The following is a 20,531-nucleotide window of genomic DNA, read 5'->3' as shown; positions in this document are numbered from 1 at the left end:
ATAAAGATGAGAACATCATAAATAAATATGAATTTACAACAGTGACAAGCGGTCACGTGGCTAACTTGCTGGCTGCAGTTTCATTTTAATCACCGGGTGGCGCTACATGAGCATGTTTTCAACCTTTTGGGATCTTCTTCATCACTTCCGCGGTTGCATTAAGCTTTTAAATTAAAATTTTGGCCATTTGACTCACGGGTGAGTTGATTTTTATGCCTTTGAAGTCATCTTTGAGCTCCACCTCCGAGCTGAGGGCACAGAGGGCCTCCACAGAAGCCTGGTCAGTCCTTGGAATATAACCACAGAAAAATGTCATTAAATGTAAAAAATAAAAAGCAAATAAAATAAAGTAAAAATAAAGTACAAATAAAGTAAAATAAAGTAAAGTAAAATATTGTAAAGTAAAATAAAATGAAATAAAGTAAAATAAAATAAAAATAAACAAAACAAAATAAAATAAAACTAAATAAAATAAAATAAAACTAAATAAAAATGAAAAAGGTAAACTTTAACATTTTAAATTAATATAATTAAAATAAAATAAAATACAATAATTATTAAAAAAATAAATTTAAAACTTAAAAATTGAACATTTAAACTTTAAAATTTTAAATGCATCAAAACAAATCACAACACAACACAAAATAAAATAAAATAAAATAAAATAAAATAAAATAAAATTTAAAAAAGATTCTTTTCTTACAGACAGTGTCTTGTCAGTGTTCAAATACTTGACATGTAAGAAAAAAATCTGTTTTAAATTAGATATCAAGTAGACAGGATGAACTTATTACAACAAAAAATAAAAAAAATAAAAAAAAAAAAAAAAAATAAAATAAAATAAAATAAAATAAAATAAAATAAAATAAAATAAAAAAAACACAAATAGGCAATATTTTATTTCAGCTGAAACTCAGATTTTTCCCAAGCTTTTATCAGTACTTGCCAGGTTATGTGTATTTTTTCATTAGCTCTTTGTCAGCTCAGCTATTCTACTAAATCATGCAGGGGAGTGTTTTAACATTTAAACAGCTGCCATGTTACCGTATTTTCCAGTGTATAAGGCACACCAGAGTATAAGGCGCACCCCTAATGAATGGTGTATTTTCAGACTTTTTCCATTTATAAGGTGTACCGCACTATAAGGCACACCTTCATTGAATGAAAAAAAGTATAATATATAAATATATAAAGTTTGTCCAAATATATGTCACATTATAGTAGATGCTGAGGTTAGACACTACTTCTTTTACAGGGGCAAAATGGAGTCGGAGGTTGCTGACAGTAGTTGCAAGACCAGTTGTGGCTCAATATTACTTCACATATAAGGCGCACCTGCATATAAGGCGCAGGGTCAGTTTTTGAAGTCAATCAAGGCTTTTGGGTGTGCCTTTGTTTTTTTTTTTTCCCCCAAGATGGCGGCGCGTGAACACGCAGCGGCTCCCCTCAGCTGATTTTTGACTCATACACCGGAAAATACGGTACTAAAAATGAAAACGTGCATTAAAAGGAAAACAGAGAGAGGAAATTACACATCAACTTGGCCGTCTCCCCAGCTCTGCTTGGAACAGAAGGTGGCTACAAAACACAAAAACACAAAAAAAATTAGTTAGATGCAATAGCAAAAGTTTGAATAACAATTGATAAATAACGTGCAACCCAGGCCACATCTCACCGCATTTGACAGCAGTTCCATCAAACGCGTAGGCCGTAAGGGTTTTACGGGTGACGATGTCATTCTCGATCATCCCGTCTGCGATGCCGTAAGTGGCCTCGGGTGCGTTGGTGCCGTACGACAGGTACGTGCAACACGTGTCGGGCATGCCGCTGGGCCAGCAAAGCGTCAAGTTCTTCGTGCCCACCTATAAAATGAAGAAATAAACACATAATAAATACATAAACAAAATAAATAAAATAAATAGTTAAATTAAATTAAATTAAATTAAATTAAATTAAATTAAAAATAAAATAAAATAAAATAAAATAAAATACAATAAAATAAAATAAAATTATGTGGAATGAGTTGTAGCCATTTTACAAAAACAAATAATAAAATAAAACAAAAATAGATGAATGAATTTATTCATTCACTGCCAGATGTGCAAAAAAAAATGTCCACTCCAGTGCCAGGGTTTTTGTCACTTGAATTCCATGACCCACAGAATATTGAGTTTTTGGACTACATAAACATTCAATGCAACGTAAGAAACCTTGGACTCTCTTCTTTCATTATAAGGAAAGAGTTAATTCCTAAATTATATAAATCTGGAGTTATATGAACTTGAAATGAGGGTGGCTGTCCAAAACACAATGCAATACATACATATTGGTTTACATAGCGCTTGAACAACAGCTGAAGCTGGAACAAAGCGCTAACATGGAAAAAGCGGAAATGCTACCCCCTTGTGGCAAAGAAAAAACATTGCCAGAGGCAATGGCCCGCGCTTTATCAGCACCCAAGCATGAAAAAACAAAACCAGAACAAATTCTGGAATGGCGCTCTACATCATATTTTCAATTCCCGAATAAATTTTTGAATGGCAGTGAATGAGTTAATGAATTAAAAAAGGAAACATGAATTCATTTCTCTCTGTATACATAGGATAAAATATTTGAGATGAATAAAAAAAATGTGTTATGGAAAAAAATACGCTACGCTTAATAATGTTTGTAAATTTCTAAGGTACCACACACCGAATTATAGCACCATCTGTGTCATATCGACAACCGTGCTGGTGAAAATAACATCATCGCCAACCCCTCGCTACCCACTCCTCAGTTACCTGCAACTTCAACTGGTCTCGCAACGGCTCCCAGTACAAGCAGAATCGACTCTCCCCATCCGAGTCGAGCGCCTGGCGAAGAAGCTGGTGCGTGCCGGAGCGCCGGCATTGCGTTGCAATCTGCCCGCGCACAACCAGCAAGCTTTCATCGGCCGCAATGACGATCTGCCCACACCCGGGGGTGATGTCAAAGTTTAGACGGAGTGGATGTTTGCCATGCCGCCAGGTGGCGCAAAAGTGTAGATCTCGGTCGCATGATACTATATGGGGACATGATACAAGAGTGTCAAGGTTTACATCGAACAAAAGATGGTGAAATGTAAGACATTTGTGTGTAAAAAATAAATAATACAACAAATATAATAATAATAATAATAATACAGACGCTCCCCAACTTACGAACATTCGAGTTACGAAAAACGGTGGGGACATGATCCTGAGTGTGAAGGTTTGTATCAAGCAAAAGGTGGCTAAAGGAAAGATATTTGTGTAAAAATAAATAAATTAAAAATAAAATATTGATAATAATAGTAATACAGACGCTCCCCAACTTACGAACATTGGATTTACAAAAAACGGTGGGGACGTGATACTGAGTGTGAAGGTTTATATCAAGCAAAAGGTGGCGAAAGGAAAGAAATGTGTCTAAAAAAATATAATAATAATAATAATAATAATAATAATAATAATAATAATATTACAGACGCTACCCAACTTACGAACATTCGATTTACGAAAAACGGTGGGGACATGATACTGAGTGTGAAGGTTTATATCAAGCAAAAGGTGGCGAAAGGAAAGATATTTGTGTAAAAATAAATAAATAAATAAATAAATAAATAAATAAAATAATAAATATCATAATAGTAATACAGATGCTCCCCAACTTACGAACATTCGAGTTACAAAACCAGTAGGGACATGATACTGAGTGTGAAGGTTTGTATCAAGCAAAAGGTGGCGAAAGGAAATATATTTGTGTAAAAAAAAATTAAAGAAAAATAAGTAGAAAAAATAAAATAAATAAATAAATAAATAAATAAATATCATAATAGTAATACAGATGCTCCCCAACTTACGAACATTCGAGTTACAAAACCAGTCGGGACATGATACTGAGTGTGAAGGTTTATATCAAGCAAAAGGTGGCGAAAGGAAAGATATTTGTGTAAAAATAAATAAATTAAAAATAAAATATTGATAATAATAGTAATACAGACGCTCCCCAACTTACGAACATTGGATTTACAAAAAACGGTGGGGACGTGATACTGAGTGTGAAGGTTTATATCAAGCAAAAGGTGGCGAAAGGAAAGAAATGTGTCTAAAAAAAATATAATAATAATAATAATAATAATAATAATAATACAGACGCTCCTCAATGTACGAACATTCAAGTTACAAAAAACGATAGGGACATGATACTAACTGTGGAGGTTTATATCAAGCAAAAGGTGGCGAAAGGAAAGAAATGTGTCTAAAAAATATAATAATAATAATAATAATAATAATAATAATAATAATAATAATACAGACGCTACCCAACTTACGAACATTCGATTTACGAAAAACGGTGGGGACATGATACTGAGTGTGAAGGTTTATATCAAGCAAAAGGTGGCGAAAGAAAAGACATTTGTGTAAAAATAAATACATAAATAAATAGAATAAATAAAATAAATAAATAAATAATAAATATCATAATAGTAATACAGATGCTCCCCAACTTACGAACATTCGAGTTACAAAACCAGTAGGGACATGATACTGAGTGTGAAGGTTTATATCAAGCAAAAGGTGGCGAAAGGAAAGATATTTGTGTAAAAATAAATACATAAATAAATAAATAAATACATAAATAAATAAATATCATAATAGTAATACAGATGCTCCCCAACTTACGAACATTCGAGTTACAAAACCAGTAGGGACATGATACTGAGTGTGAAGGTTTATATCAAGCAAAAGGTGGCGAAAGGAAAGAAATTTGTGTAAAAATATAATAATAATAATAATAATATTCTGGGAAAGGTACAAGTACCAATTCAAAATTTGGGTGTCTTACCTTGAGAGACGAAGAAGATGAAGATCGACAACCCCGCCAGACGCTTAGCAAGTACGGCTTCCATCTGTGTAACCTGCAATGCGATACAAGCGACAAATGTGTGATCCTGCACATAATAAAGCTAACAAGCGACATATGACAACACACACACAATCCGAATTCCTTCTACGTCCTTCATAATCCATCACGTCTTTATCTGGAGTCTACACAGGTTTGACAGAATAACGTTTTTTTAACGATACGATTCTTATCCTTTGGCCCCGTGTTTTTTTTTATCTTGACGTGGCTATCGAGGAATATAAGAGTTGATGCTCAAAACACACACAGTGCTTTCTTATCAATGGAAACACTCTTCCACTTGAAACACACACACACGCTCCAACGATTTCCTTCTTATTTTAAAACCCCTCGGCAGGTTTATCTTCTTCAAGCACAGCGAAGAGACCCGCACGGGGGCCTTTTCAGGAAATAGTAGAGCGGAACAAATGGGTAGACGTCCGCGGGGAGAAATGTAGGGAGGAAAGTGACAAGGCTTAGAAAACGGCAACACTGGCAGTCAAAAAAAATGTGGGGGTGGATGTAATTCCACTCCAATCCTTTAGATGGCAGTCATGGTTTTCTTTGGCCCTTGAAAAACTTGAATGAAATGACAGTGCTGGATATCAATTTTGTAAGTTGTTTTTTTCTCATTTGGTAAACTGGAACATGTCCCAATCAAAATGTGATACCAAATTGAATATGCTAATTATTTTACATCACATTTTTTAACTGTGTGATCCTACATATGACGAGATAGGCTTTTCAAATAACTATTGTTTTAGTAATCAATTAATGTATTGTTTTTTGTTGTCCACTCCAGTGCCAGGGTTTTTGTCATTGTCATTGAAATTGCAAGACCCACAGAATATTTAGTTTGAGGATCAAATAAACATTACATTTTTTATGATAATATAATATTAATAATAATAATAATAATAATAATAATAATAATACATTACGTTTTAAGCGCCTTTCAAAGCTCTCAAGGACACTTTACAGTCACAGACAAGCATAGGTACTATAATAAAGGTTTTTTATTTGTCGGATGCGTTCCCCCTGCCAACCTATTTTTATTTATTTATTTATTTTTTTTTTATTTATTTATGTGTATGTTGTAATTTATTTATTATCCATTTGTTTTCTTATTTAGTTATGTATTTATTTATCTACAGTAAAGTCTCGTTATATCGATATCGGATATATCGATAGTCCCGGTTATATCGATACTATTTCTATGCACGCACTGAGAAAATTACATGCAAACAGGGTCGGATATATCGATAGTCCCGGTTATATCGATATTTTTTCGGACTCCCTTGAATATCGACATAACGAGACTTTACTGTACTTGGTTATTACTTTTTTATTTTTTTGTTTTGTTTATTATTTATGTTTTTTACAGATAAAAAAAAATCCAGAATACGGCGTATGCTTTTCTACTCATTCTCATACTCATTCACTGCCAAACGTATTTTTTTTGGGCAGGTGTGTTCCCCCTTGCCAACCTTTATTTATTTATTTATTTATTTATTTATTTATTTATTTATTATTTGGATGTATTAATGTATTCATGATCCATTTGTTTGCTTATTTAGTTTTTTTTGTATTTATTTATTTATCTACTTGGTTATTAGTTTCTTTTTTATTTGTTTGTTTATTATTGATGTTTTTTACAAATTAAAAAAAATCCAGAATACGGCGTATGCTTTTCTACTTCACTCATTCACTGCCAGACGCGCAAAAATGTGTCCACTCCAGTGCCAGGGTTTTTGTCATTGTCACTCGATTTCCAGGACCCACAGAATATTGAATTTTAGGACTACATAAACATTCAATGCAGCGTTAGAAGCCTTCGACTCTCTTCTTTCATTACAAAAATAGAGTTCATTCCTAAATTATATAAATCTGGAATTGTATGAGCTTGAAATGAGGGTGGCTGTCCAAAACATAATACAATTCATACATCTTGATTTCTATACAACAGTTGCAGCTGTAACAAAGTGCTAACATGGACAAAAAGCAAATGCTGCCCCCTTGCGGAAGGCAAAAACATTGCCAGAGGTCGGACCAGCGCTTTATCGGCATCGCTCAGTCGAAAAAAAAAAACGTGAACAAATTCGGGAATGGCGCTCCACGTCATATTTTCAATTCCTGAATAAAAGCGGGAGTGGAAATTAGTTAAAATCGATTATTCTGTGTGTGTGTGTGTGTTTTTAATGCGATTTTTTTTAATCTATCAATTTATTCAAAACAAGCACATTATTTAAAATTAGACACAGAAATGAATTGACATGATTCAGGTACAGATTTGGTCCATAACAGTCAGAGAAAATGTCAAAATATGGATTATTATTTCCCAATAAAAAAACTGGTTCAATCAATCAATCTAGGATGATGGAAATATGAAAAAAGTAAGAGGTTTGAAATGTAGTTAAAAGGGTCCAATTAATCGATCGCCTAAATAGTTGCAGACTGATCAGTTCTCGAAAAATACATTAATCCTGGCATGGTTAGTTACTGTATATTCTTATGTTTTATTTAATTTTATTTCCGACTTAAAGAAAACCCCACGCATTTAACTTCATGTGAATATGACAAGTCAACCGCATGTCCAAAACGAAACACTTCCCCCACTGCAAGTTACTCCATCCCAGACTGTCTTGTGGTCCACAACGTCCCATTTCAAAAAGCACAAAAAGTCTGCGGGATTGCCGTCCCTTGCATGCCACTGGTCCCCTTTGACAGCTTCAGACAGGAACTAGTGTGAAACCGCAGCCAGACGTTTTCATTGTTTATTAGCCGCGTATCCTGAAATGCACACTTGATTATCGGATGAGTCAAGTCCACCTGCACGAAGGTGATAAACAGGCAGCGGTGAATGTACGTTGTTCTGATCTGCTTAAAGGACAACCGACACCATTTTTTCGTTTCCTGACTGACATCAGAAAAACTTTTAATAGAATCTAAAATATCCAAAACACGCAGGCTGATATTTTTAGTCAAATGCAAAACACCAATAAAAATGACTTAAAGCGTCCCAAAACTGCCACAAAATGAGCTTGAAACTGGGCAGATTCAGAAAGTCCCGCCCCCTTGTTCGTGACGTCACTATTGGTCACACACTGCCTTGCTCCAGAATCAAAACAATGGCTTCAGAGAGTTCAGATTCGGAGAAGATGCTTTCTTCCAGTTGCACTCATCCAGTTATGAATATGATTCAAATAGTTCTGAAGAGGAAAGCATACATGTTTGCAATCGATTAAAGAAGTCCAGCCGTCTGGACTCCAATGTAGCGCCCAGAAAATGCACAAGATGGCGCACAAGCTCTGTTGGAATTGGGTGATTTGTCCGCTGCGAATTTGTATAAACTTACACCTTCTTTATGCTTGTTACCGCAATTGGCTGCGACACACAATGATGTTTTCAGACCAAACAAAATACCTGTAACTGGCCTGTATATTGTCATTGGTTGCCATGACAACAACAAAATAATTTACTTGGTCATGTTGTTCTGTAAAAGTGTTTAACGTTTCTATGCGAACCTGAATATGTGTGTTTTTCTTAAAATCGTCTTAAATACTTTGTTTATAAAGTTTTGTCATTTTCACTTCCGTGTCATGTGTTTCGATGTACGAGAGTAATCGCCAGAGAGAGACAGAACGAGAGTAACTGCTAGAGAGAGAGAACGACAGTCTAAAGTCTACGTAAAAGTTTATCTACTTTCGGTTAATAAGGTGCACACGGTACGTTATTAGTTTGCTTATTTGCTGTATGTCTTGTCGAACTTACTGCAACGTTACTTGTCGTTTTTAAATGTCCTTTATAGTTTTCACGGTGTTCCACAATAAACGTTTGTGACATCAGTACGAAGCGTCATCCTTGACCGGGGTAGATACAGTACCCAAAATGCATAGTGTGTCACTTTCTCGGTCAGGGGCGTTTCCTCCGTGACGTCACTTAGGGGATCGTCATCAACTCGAAAGCAAGACTTCATGAATATTCAGTATTAAAAGGTAAAATATAGCTTTATGTGGTGGAATCTTCGTAAAATGCGCACAGTAGAAGTCATTTCAAGTGATTTTACAAATTATGGATTCAACTTGTCCGGGATGTGAGTTAAATGGTTGCTGAATTTCCAACGCTGTGGTTTTTCTGCGGGTACTCCCACATTCCAAACACGAATCCCGTTTGATAGAGCGAATTTCAAGAGCTCACATTAGCATCTTGCGCTACTCTCAGGTAAGCCTCAACATGAAGATTCTTTGTCTTTATAGTCCAGACGGCTCAATGATGAAGAGGATGTAGAGAGGAAAGTAGTACTCCAGTGTCACTAGCAGCCAAAGCATACAGCCGGGAGTGTCCAGGCAACACAACTCCCTACTGTGTACATGCGCAGCCTCCCATGTTTGACACACCCGTGGCACAGGAAGAGGATTGTGCCTGTGTGTCAGCACACAACGAGCACAGTAACGGATTGTACTTGTGTGCGTCAAGGCAGTGTCACTATTTGCATTTTGCTCTTCACACCCACACATGCGCACGTGCACAATAACGGCAAAACACACACACACACACACACACAACTATAATGACAAAACATACACACACACCAACGTGTGCACTAAGACACAACAGTCATACAAACAACTATAACAAGAAAACAAACAAACACAGAACTATAATGACAAACACACACACAAACAACTATTATGACAAAACACACACAACTATAATGAAAAAACACACATAGAATACTATATCGACGAAACACAGACACACAACTATAACGACAAAACAGACACACAAAAAACTATAATAACAAAACACACACGACTATAACAACACACACAAACAACTATAACGACAAAACACAGACACACAACTATAACGACAAAAGACACAACTATAACAATGAAACACACACACACAAACACACATTCACACAACTATACACACAATTATAACAATAAAACACACACAACTGGAATGACAAAACACACACAGAGACACACACACCAACACGTGCACAAAGACAACAACATATAATCACACACAGACACACACAACTATAATGTAGTGACAGACACACACAACTGTAGTGACACAACACACACACAAACAACTATAACGACAAAACACACACACATGCAACTATAACAATGAAACACACACACAAACACACACATAACTATGATGACAGACACACACACACAATTATAACAATAAAGCACACACAACTGGAATGGAAAACACACACACAACACACACACACACACACACACACACACACACACACACACACACCAACACGTGCACAAAGACAACAACATACAATCACACAGAGACACATACAACTATAATGACAAACACACACACACACCTATAACAATGAAACACACACACAAACACACACATAACTATGATGACAGACACACACACAATTATAACAATAAAGTACACACAACTGGAATGAAAAAAAAACACACACACAGACACACACACACACCAACACGTGCACAAAGACACAACAACATACAATCACACAGAGACACAGACAACTATAATGACAAACACACAACTATAACAACACAACACACACACACACAAACACTAAAGGGTGCACTGAGACAACAGACAGTCACACACAGACACACACAGACACACACAACTATAACAAAACACACACACACACAACTATAACAACAAAACACACACATACAAACACACAAATAATGCGTGCACTCAGACAACAACAGACAGTCACACACAAACACATTCACACACATACAAAACACACACAAACACACACGACCCTAATGACAAAACACACACCCGCACAAACACACACACACGATAATGACAAAAACACACATACGAACACCAACGCATGCACCAAGACACGACAACAGTCACACACACACGACAAAACACACAAAAAAAAACCCACAAACACCAAGGCGTGGACTAAGACGCAACAGCAGACAGTCACACACAGACACAGACAACCACAGAGACACACACATGCATAGACACCACAATGCAAGCACAAGCGCAATCACGCTACCAAACCCACTAATGCAAAAAGACACCGCCACAGAAACACGGGATGACACACATAGACACAACACAAACACAATGCCACAACAACAGACACATACAAAAACAACCACCAAGACACGCATGCGCAAAGACCCCCACCCCTCACTCGCCCCGATTCACACACAAAGACACATGCCCACACTATTGTTTGTGTCCCTTTCAGCTCAAGAATTCCGCTCCCCCCCCCTTTTGCTTTCACTGCTCATGCATGTCTGCAGAAACAGACACACTCATTCTGAAACACGATCGGTGTTGCGTTCAAGTACCACAAGACGTTCACCTCTGACCTTTTGCGCAAGTCAGGTGGTTTCCAGGAAGGTTTTTTTTTTTTTTGCATTGCCGCATCCTATTCCGATGGTTTTATGACTCATGCCGAGCTGAACCTTGTCATTTTCATGACGAAAGCAGACGTTAACAGCACGTGTGTCACGGCTATGTGAACTTGCAACCGAGAAAAGTTTTTTTTTTTATGGAAAAAAGTATGTGAAGAACGGCTTGGCTCTTGAATGTGTTTTAATTAGGCTCAAACAATAATAATAATAATAAATTTCATTTATAAGCGCCTTTCAAAACTCTCAAGGACACTTTTTTTTCTTCTTTTGACTTCAAAATGTGTGGCTGCCTTTACAGCAGCTCCTGTATTTTGTTTTTTTTCTATTTCTTCCTTTCCTTTCCTCTTAATTTCATAACTTTGCTGCTGTGAAATGTAAATTTCTCCACCGTGAGACGAATAAAGGTACATCCAATCCAATCCAACAAAGCGCTAACACGCTGCCTAAAAAAACTGTTAATTCATAAGTTATATGGGTCTGGAGTTATCTGAGTTTGAAATGAGGACAGCTGTACACAATACAATACAATACATACATATTGGTTTATATAGCGCTTTAACAATAGATGAAGCTGTCACAAGCTGTAGCGTGTATTAGACATGCGCATTCCACCATGACGTCCCTGATCCACTGCTGAAAAGGACGATTTGATCATCTCATCTTTCATCTAGAACTGCTTCATGTCATTTGCTATTTATTTATTTATTTACTTCAAGATGGCGTCGCGAGAGTGGCCTCCTTTCCAGCAGCTCTTGTATTTAGTTTTTAATACTTCTTCCTTTCCTTTCCTCTTCCTTTCATCACTTTGCTGCTGTAAAATATCAATTTCTCCACTGTGAGGCTAGTAAAGGCTAATCCAATTCAATCCTAATCCTATTGTGCTTTAATGTGCTATGTGACATCATTTCTAATTTCAAAACCTCGGATGTAAGGACGACCGGAAACTAAGGACCCCAATGTTGTAACTAAGACACGTGTCAAAGTCAAGGCCCGGGGGCCAAATCTGGCCCGTCGCTTCATTTTATTCGGCCCGCGAAAGCAAATGGAACTTCATGAAGCTTTTTAAATTCCGAAACAAAATTTCAAATTGTCCCATGTAAACTACAATAACAGTCTGATAGAGATTAGACAGAATAGAAGTAATCATATTTAGAAGTTTCATGCTGTTATATGCTTAGTAAACATGTGTGACTCGAGTACACAATTGAAGCACAGACAACCTGGGGTCAATCTGAGGTCAACAGACACAGCCTCTTAAACTGTCATCTTCATGTAGGAGATCTGGCCTTGGACAGAATTTCGGACTTGGGAAACTCCTTTATCACCGAAGCAATTTACGACTTGAAACTCCTTCACAGGAAGAGCTCATTAGCCAGGTTACACATTTATCAGTTCATGGAAAAGACAATGTTTTATTGCTTACAGCTGTTCATGCTTAGAACGTTCCAGGGGCGTGGTATTCTAATCAAGAAAACTATGTTTTTTTTATGTTTTGCTGCTGTGGACTGCAAATTTCCCCATTGTGGGATGAATAAAGGTTTTCTGATTCTGACTTCTAATGTATCACTTAAATTTGCATGTACTCACAATATATAGCTTGGCAGAGGGCTGCATAATTCAGGCGTCTGTCATGAATGGCTGCATCTCCTGCCGGCAGTAAAAGACAATCTTTCTGTAGATTGTAGATTCCCCAAATTCATAATGGCCGTCAGGAGGAAACCGGCACTACAATTTGGCCTATGGCAAAACATGACTCTGACATCCCTGAACTAATAGGACATTTTGCCACTGCTACTCAAAGCGGTGTCAAATAAAATCACATCAAGACGATAAACAGGACACAATTTTTGTCTCGTCATCGCCTGAGAATTTCCTTGTCGCATTACTCGGGCTTCCATTTCCTGGCTTTCAAAGCTCGCATATGTGACGTCGAGCCAGGAAAGACAACGCAAGGGTGGCGGTGAAACGTTCCCGGCATCGGCTTATCCCCGTCGGCCTGTCCTTTGAGTGTTTCTACGCCTGAGTACGGAGGAGCACACAATAGATGTCCTTTGTTGTCTCGCCGCCGCTGAGCTGCGTTGACAGCTTGCGTGAATGAAGCTCAGAGGTCATCGGACGCTTGGGATTGTTTGAGAGCGGAATGAAAAGGCACCCGTACGCCCACGTCGCTCTTTCATTGGTTGAATATAAAGCTAGCTATGTAGCTTAGAACAACGCAAACAACAATGAGGTGGCTTTAGTTTGACTTGCGAGTTGAATTTGTTTCTATGACAATGCTCGTAACTTATTGTGCCGGTCCTAAGCCCGGATAAATACAGAAGGTTGTGTCAGGAAGGCTCGTAACTCAAAAAAGATCTCAAATCGGCTTTCCATGTGAAAAGAATAGAAATGCCACTCATATATTCCACAATCACAAAAAAAAAAACTACATATGTTTTGGTCATGCTACGTTGAGTCTGAAAAATGCCGTATGGAATCGTGTTATTATAATACAGTAAAGTCTCGTTATATCGATATCGGATATATCGATAGTCCCGGTTATATCGATACTCTTTCTATGCACGCACGGAGAAAATTACATGCAAACAGGGTCGAATATATCGATAGTCCCGGTTATATCGATATTTTTTTGGACTCCCTTGAATATCGATATAACGAGACTTTATTGTATTTAACTCATTCGCTGCCATTCCTGAATTTAGTCTGGAATTGAAAAGTATGATGTGGTGCGCCATTCCTGACCATCACAAAGGTAAATAAAACAACTTTATTATACGGTACAGTATATTTATTTAATTATAATACCATAGCACATTTATTATACATATAATAAGTAGTTAGTGTGTAGTTTTAAGGCTTAGAAAATAAGAAAGTAGAAAATTATGTTTTATAGGGAGCTGGGAACAGATTATTCTCATTTTAATATGTTTCCTATGGGAAATTAATTTTTGGGATACACACTTTTCACCTTACACACTCTGTCTGGGAACCAATTAAGTTTGTAAACCAAGGTATCACTGTAATCTGGCCCTGTAAACATGTTTGGTCTCTTCCGCTGTACAAAATACGCACGTTGTATTCATGTTTGCAAAATAAGTGACGAGGGTGTGGATCGTCGGGTTAGCTTTGCAACCTGAAAACGGCAACTCTCATATCCCGTGGGGGATTCGCTACACTTGAATGAGTGCTTCGTGTTAAGGATATGCGGGAATGAGTGCAAACAGAGGCTCAAGGTGAAATCCCTGCAAAAAAAAAAAAAAAAAAAAGATGGCTGGAATGCTCCCTTGAAGCTGTGTGTGCGCATGTATGTTACATTCTTGCTATCACCATGGAGACGTGAGCTGAGGAAATTGGAGGAGCAGGTGGAAAGCGCTGGATATTTCGATTTGGGGTTGGGAATGAATCAATAGCGGGACAAAGGGCGGCGTATGATGAAGCCTTCATTAACACGGGGACACACACCCTCTGCTGTCACCTTAGGTGAGGGAGGGGGTTGGGGTCGGAGGTCAGGCGGTTTAAAGTGCCATCGGGGGGCTTTCTATTCCTCATTATGCAAAATTGAGTCAACACAAAGGCGGTGAGTCACACGGCCTGTTGTATTATTTGCAGTTGTGGAACAAAATGCACCTCGTTTCCATTTTAACTCCTACGCTGCCATTCCTGAATCGATTCGGGAATTGAAAAACATGACGTGGAGCGCAATTATCAATTTTTTTTTCCTTGCCAGGGGATGCCGATAAAGTGCTGTTCAGACCTCTCGCAATGTATTTTGCTGTACTTGTTTGGTCTGGGGACACTCATGTTGCAGCCAAAAACCGCCAGAAGAGGGCGTCCAAGCTCCATATAAGGAATTTATCCGCCTCTGGAAACGGAGGTGGCCACAGGAGGTCACCATTTTGTGCCTCTTTTTCCGTGAGACATTTCCCCTCAATGTTGCCTCAAAATGGCACAAATAAATTATTTAATCGGTTTTAATCGGTCATCTTTGGATCAAAGGATGAGCTAACTATTGTGCGTCAAGACCGATTTTTAACATGTTTTTATTCAAACGTTGGTCAGGTGTTGGGTGCGCCCTTGGGATCTCTTGCGGCACTGGGTGTCATGGGGAACCGGAAACTCAAAGTATTCAAAGTATTCCACAACCACTGTGCAAGTACAGTATACTGTATAAGTAATAATACAATAAAATAAATATTGATTTTTATAGCGCTTTAACAACAGCTAAAGCTGTCACAGAGCGCTTAACATGGACTGTTATCTATTAGCTATATGGCTAGCTAGCTAGCTAGCTACTATCTAGTTGGCGGGATATCTAACTAGGTATCTGTTGGCTATTGATTGGCTAGCTAGCTAGCTTTCTATCTATTTGAGTTACTTCCGGGTTGAGTGAACGCTGGTGTGTGTGGCTGCCGCTGCTCACCCGCAGAAAAACTTATCCTGTGACTAAAAAGCGACCTTGAGAGGCTTTTTTAAAGGCGCTTAGAAATGAAATGTATTATTATTATTATTATTATTATTATTATTATTATTATTATTATTATTATTCTGTGGGTCCTGCAATTTGAGTGAAATGAAGTGAATGAGTTAATGAACATTCAATATGTTCAGTGCACCTGTGCACCCGTTTAAAATGATACTTTTCAATCAATAGTTAAATATCCTTCCGTCTTCATATTTCTTTTTCAATAATATCAAACTAAATTCCCATACCTTATTTTTACGTTGTTTTAGGACCATTCAAGTGTTGCAAAAATGTCAAACGAAGCCTTTAGTGCATCCGTGCAGAGTGAAAACACATACCTGAAAGTTAAGTGCCTTCCATTTCATGTATACCCTCATGAATTGAAGGAAAAAATGATTTTCTTTTGACAAAAAAACATATTTGTGGTATTTCTGAGTTTCCGTAAGCGTTTCGTGTGAAAATAGAGTCAAGATATAACGCACTCCGATATAACATACTGCAATGTAAATACATGTACAGTGATACCTTGGCTTACGAACTTAATTGGTTCCCAGACAGAGTGCGTAAGGTGTGCAAAAAGTGTGTATCCCAAAAATTTATTTACCATATGAAACCATTAAAATGACAATAATCCGTTCCCAGGTCCCCATAAAACATAATTTTCTACTTTCTAATTTTCTTTAAACTACACAAAATATACCTTACTTTATGTATAATAAATGCGCTATGGTATTACAATTAAAGAAATAAACGGTACGGTAAAATAAAGTTGTTTTATTTACCTTTGTGATGGCCGTTGATGGCTTGATGGAATGGAGTGACCGGTTTCCTCAGCATTAAACACTTGATGAGGAACGTAACCTTCTTCTTTCACCATCTTGATCCCTTGTAGGTGCTTTCTCTGTAGGTGCTTTCTCTGTGATAATTGTATCTAGTTTCTCATCAATTGTGTTCTGTTTAGCTGGGTTGATCGCTTTTTGCATCAAGTGTACAGATGGCTTGTGCGGGTTGTTTGTGGAGCCTGATTGATGGGATATTTTATGTGTGCATTCTACACTCTGCCTTTGAACTATCAAAGTTGAAAGTCTCTCACTGTCCACTGCCTATCTCTTTAATGTTTAAACCACCCCCCTCACTGCTGCGTTCTTGACCAATCACGTGGCTTTAACCGAAAACTGGGGGCGGGGAATAGAGGACAAAAACAGTCAGCTGCCAATTTGTTGTTAGAAGAACGGGCTCGTTCGCGAACGACACATCACTCATTGAGCCAGCTCCGTGTACGAAAAAAGTTCGTATGCCGAGGTAAATTTTTCATCAATTTAACGTTTGTCAAGCGAAAAGTTCGTAAACCAAGGGGTTCGTAAACTGAGGTAACACTGTATAGTCAATTATTCTCATGTTCTCAAATCCTCTAAAATGACTCGAAAAGTTACAGTATTTGCTGAAAAAAGCACCACTTCGTGCATATCATATTTTTATACACTAACCATAATGAATATCTTAAAACCAGCCAATTTTACAGCGCACTCAGATAAGATAAGATAATATAAGATTTAAATTTCCAGTCGAGGTCTAACAGGAAGGCTCGACTTTTTTGGCGAAACCAGGTTGGCAAACTTCTCAAGATGATGCAGAAAAGTCCCCAAAAACTATTGGCAGTTTTGCACACGTACATCTGATTTGGAGCTTAATCAGAATCAGAATAAACTTTATTGAAAAGTCCAAATGACCAAAATGCTACTGGCAGTTGTGGATACGTATTTACATCTTGCAGCTTCAGAGTGAGATGCTCAACTTCAGTGGAAGTCATCGCCCATTTATTTTTGTTAGATGTCTATTTAAGCAAACATGTTAATGTACTACTGAGTCAGATGTATTACAAAACGTAGTATACTAGAATATTAAGTGATATTTTGAGTTCTAAAGTCTTGTGGCCTTGAACTTCCTGTGCATTATTTCAAAATTAAACTACCTGTCAACCATTTTTTGGGGGATGTAGAAAGTTGTAAGATGAACTTGAAATGACATAAGTGTCTTGTGAACATACCTGTAGTTTGGAGTTAATTTTGAGTTCGATATATATTATTATGTATGTATGTAATGTAAATTTCTCCACTGTGAGACTAATAAAGGCATATCCAATCCAATCCAATGTATTAAAAACAATGCTCCGGGTTGTCAATAATCAATTTTATGGTCCCCGTATGTTTTGAAAAACTCCCAATTGGATTTCACTTCATTGATTAACACAATGAACCAACAAAAATGCAATTTAAAAGGGGATCGAAAACATAACAAATCAAACAAAAGACCGATGACAAGACAGTATCATAATATTCGTTTCATTTTTCGTAATGTGACGTCACTATGTAGCACAGTTGTTTTCATTAACTAATCGAGAACGAGTGATTGAAAAAAAAAGAAATCCAATGTCTTACCTGGGTCAGTTGAAAATTCAGTCGTCAACTCCAAGTAGTTTTGACGCGTAGAATCACTGAAAAAGCGGTTTAAAAATCCTAAAATTGGAAAAATCTAATCCACCGGGAAGAGCAAAATTACCCCGAAAAAAAAGGAACATTTACCCGGCTGGATGTTGTGGCTCCCCCCTTCTTCAATGATGATTCAGACCATCGAACAAGCCAGAACAGGTTCAAAGGAGAAATTTTGAAAGAAAAAAAAGGAGAATCGACTCGTGTCCACCTGTTGTTATCTTTAGCGTATATTAAAAGAAAATAAAACACTCGAAAAGGTTGTATGGAATTAAAAGTGTCTTTAAAAGACCGAGCGGGCCGTGTGGACTCACATGGAGGCTTTGCCCAGATTCGCGTTGGTTTTGTCGGCGGCGGGCGCGAGGTGTCAAGCTGGAGCTACTTTTTGTCACGTACTTTTACATACAAGAGAGATTCCGGTTTAGACTGTCAAAACAATCATAAATTAATAAATACATTAATATATCAAACGCCTACATGCCTGTTATCAGGTATATGATACATACTTGTCGAAATCTATCGTGAGTATGATGTCTTAAAACACAAAAACAGCGAAGTGAAAAAATTAAAATGATCACCGAACGTGTGTGTTTATTTTGAAGGAAAGGCTAAGGAGTAATTTTGTTGAACATCCGGTGTACGACTGAACTTGCTGTCAATGTGTCAAGATGTAAAAGGAGTGGCTGGAGAGCAGACACGGAGCAAACAATCGGGTTAAAACGGTCAAAGTCTGAATCTGAGGAAAGCTGAACAGTTTCGGAGCACCTTTTGATTACTTATGTTTTTTTGTGGTGAATTTGTTTGTCCGGGTGGATTGGTACTGCTGTTTTTTGACCTGAAACTTCACACTTAAAGGACAACCGACACCAACACAACAAGTTGCGTCCATAATTTGTAAAATAACTTCAAATGACTTCTACTGAGCGTATTTTACAAAGATTACATGGCATAGAGCTATATTTTACGTTTTAAGACTCGCGCTGAATATTCAGGAAGTCTTGTTTTCGAGTTGGTGACGATTCCTGAAGTGACGTCACTAAATGAACGCCCCTGACCGAGAAAGCGACACACAATGCATTTTGAGTACTTTGTTTAGTCTGAAAACTTCATGTTCATCCGTGTTGATGGCGAAATTAGAAGGAAAACACATAAATAACGCAATGGTGAATCTTTGTGTTGTACCAAGACTACTACTATTTGATACTAGTTGACATAAATTCCCAGCAGACAAATCAGCCCATTTCCAATGGAGCTTGGGCGCCATCTTGTGCATTTTCTGGGACGCTACATTGGAGTCCTGATACGGAAGGACTTCTTTAATCGATTGCAAACATGTATGCTTTCTTCTTCAGAACTATTTGAATCATATTCATAACTGGATAAGTAACAAGAAAGCATCTTCTGTGAATCTGAAGCCATTGTTTTGATTCGAGAGCAAGGCGTGATGTCATGAACAAGGGGGCGGGACCTTATGAAACTCATTTTGAAGTAGTCTTGGGACACTTTAAGTCATTTTTATTGGTGTTTTGCATTTGACTAAAAATATCAGCCTGCGTGTTTTGGGTATTCTAGACGCTATAAAACGTTTTTCTGATGTCAGTTAGGAAACAAAAAAATGGTGTCGGTTGTCCTTTAAGTTGCTGCTTGTTTATACCTTCCAGACAACATCATGAAATAATAGATTACATTATATTTATTAGATCATAATTTTGATTCTTTGAACAAAACACACATTTTCCATCGTCTAATGCTTTTAGTCTGAGTCGAGACAATAAAAGACGGCTGGCAAACATTACAACTAACTTTATGGTGGCGTTGAGTAACAAGCAACTGACAACGAAAGACTAAAGCGGTGAGATTTGAAACCTTTTTCAATAATCCATCAACTGTCTTCCCCAAAAAAATGCTAAATGTGTTTTTTTTTGTATACAGTAAAGTCTCGTTATATCGATATCGGATATATCGATAGTCCCGGTTATATCGATACTATTTCTATGCACGCAATGAGAAAATTACATGCAAACAGGGTCGGATATATCGATAGTCCCGGTTATATCGATATTTTTTCGAACTCCCTTGAATATCGATATAACGAGACTTTACTGTATATATATAGTAAAGTCTCGTTATATCGATATCGGATATATCGATAGTCCCAGTTATATCGATACTATTTCTATGCACGCACTGAGAAAATTACATGCAAACAGGGTCGGATATATCGATAGTCCCGGTTATATCGATATTTTTTCGGACTCCCTT

The 20,531-nt window shown here is 37.3% G+C and overlaps 1 protein-coding gene across 5 annotated transcripts in view; it reads right to left on the bottom strand.

Moving 5' to 3' along the window:
* Positions 1-18,658, bottom strand: part of LOC148899960 (adhesion G protein-coupled receptor G1-like) — a 30,600-nt gene extending 11,942 nt beyond the window's left edge. For 2 of the 5 annotated variants that reach the window (XR_016114393.1, XM_088991496.1), the window contains exons 1-6: positions 12,906-12,954; positions 4,849-4,921; positions 2,784-3,043; positions 1,676-1,862; positions 1,533-1,578; positions 197-287 (exon numbers count right to left, since the gene is read on the bottom strand). Coding sequence is in view for 4 of the 5 variants with exons in the window: in XM_088991496.1 (XP_088847622.1) it covers positions 197-287; positions 1,533-1,578; positions 1,676-1,862; positions 2,784-3,043; positions 4,849-4,921; positions 12,906-12,932 (684 nt within the window). In the remaining variant the exon portion in view is untranslated. Of the gene's footprint in view, positions 1-196; positions 288-1,532; positions 1,579-1,675; positions 1,863-2,783; positions 3,044-4,848; positions 4,922-9,102; positions 9,657-12,905; positions 12,955-18,218 lie in introns of those variants that run through there. The other 3 variants (XM_088991498.1, XM_088991497.1, XM_088991499.1) reach the window with 3 other exon arrangements.
* Positions 18,659-20,531: the final 1,873 nt, after the last annotated feature.

The sequence above is a fragment of the Hippocampus bargibanti genome, linkage group LG03, assembly GCF_051943395.1.
Source record: "Hippocampus bargibanti isolate YZ-2025 linkage group LG03, ASM5194339v1, whole genome shotgun sequence".
NCBI lineage: Eukaryota > Metazoa > Chordata > Actinopteri > Syngnathiformes > Syngnathidae > Hippocampus > Hippocampus bargibanti.
Note: the sequence above shows the minus strand (reverse complement) of the source record. Positions and strands in the feature narration are given on the sequence as shown.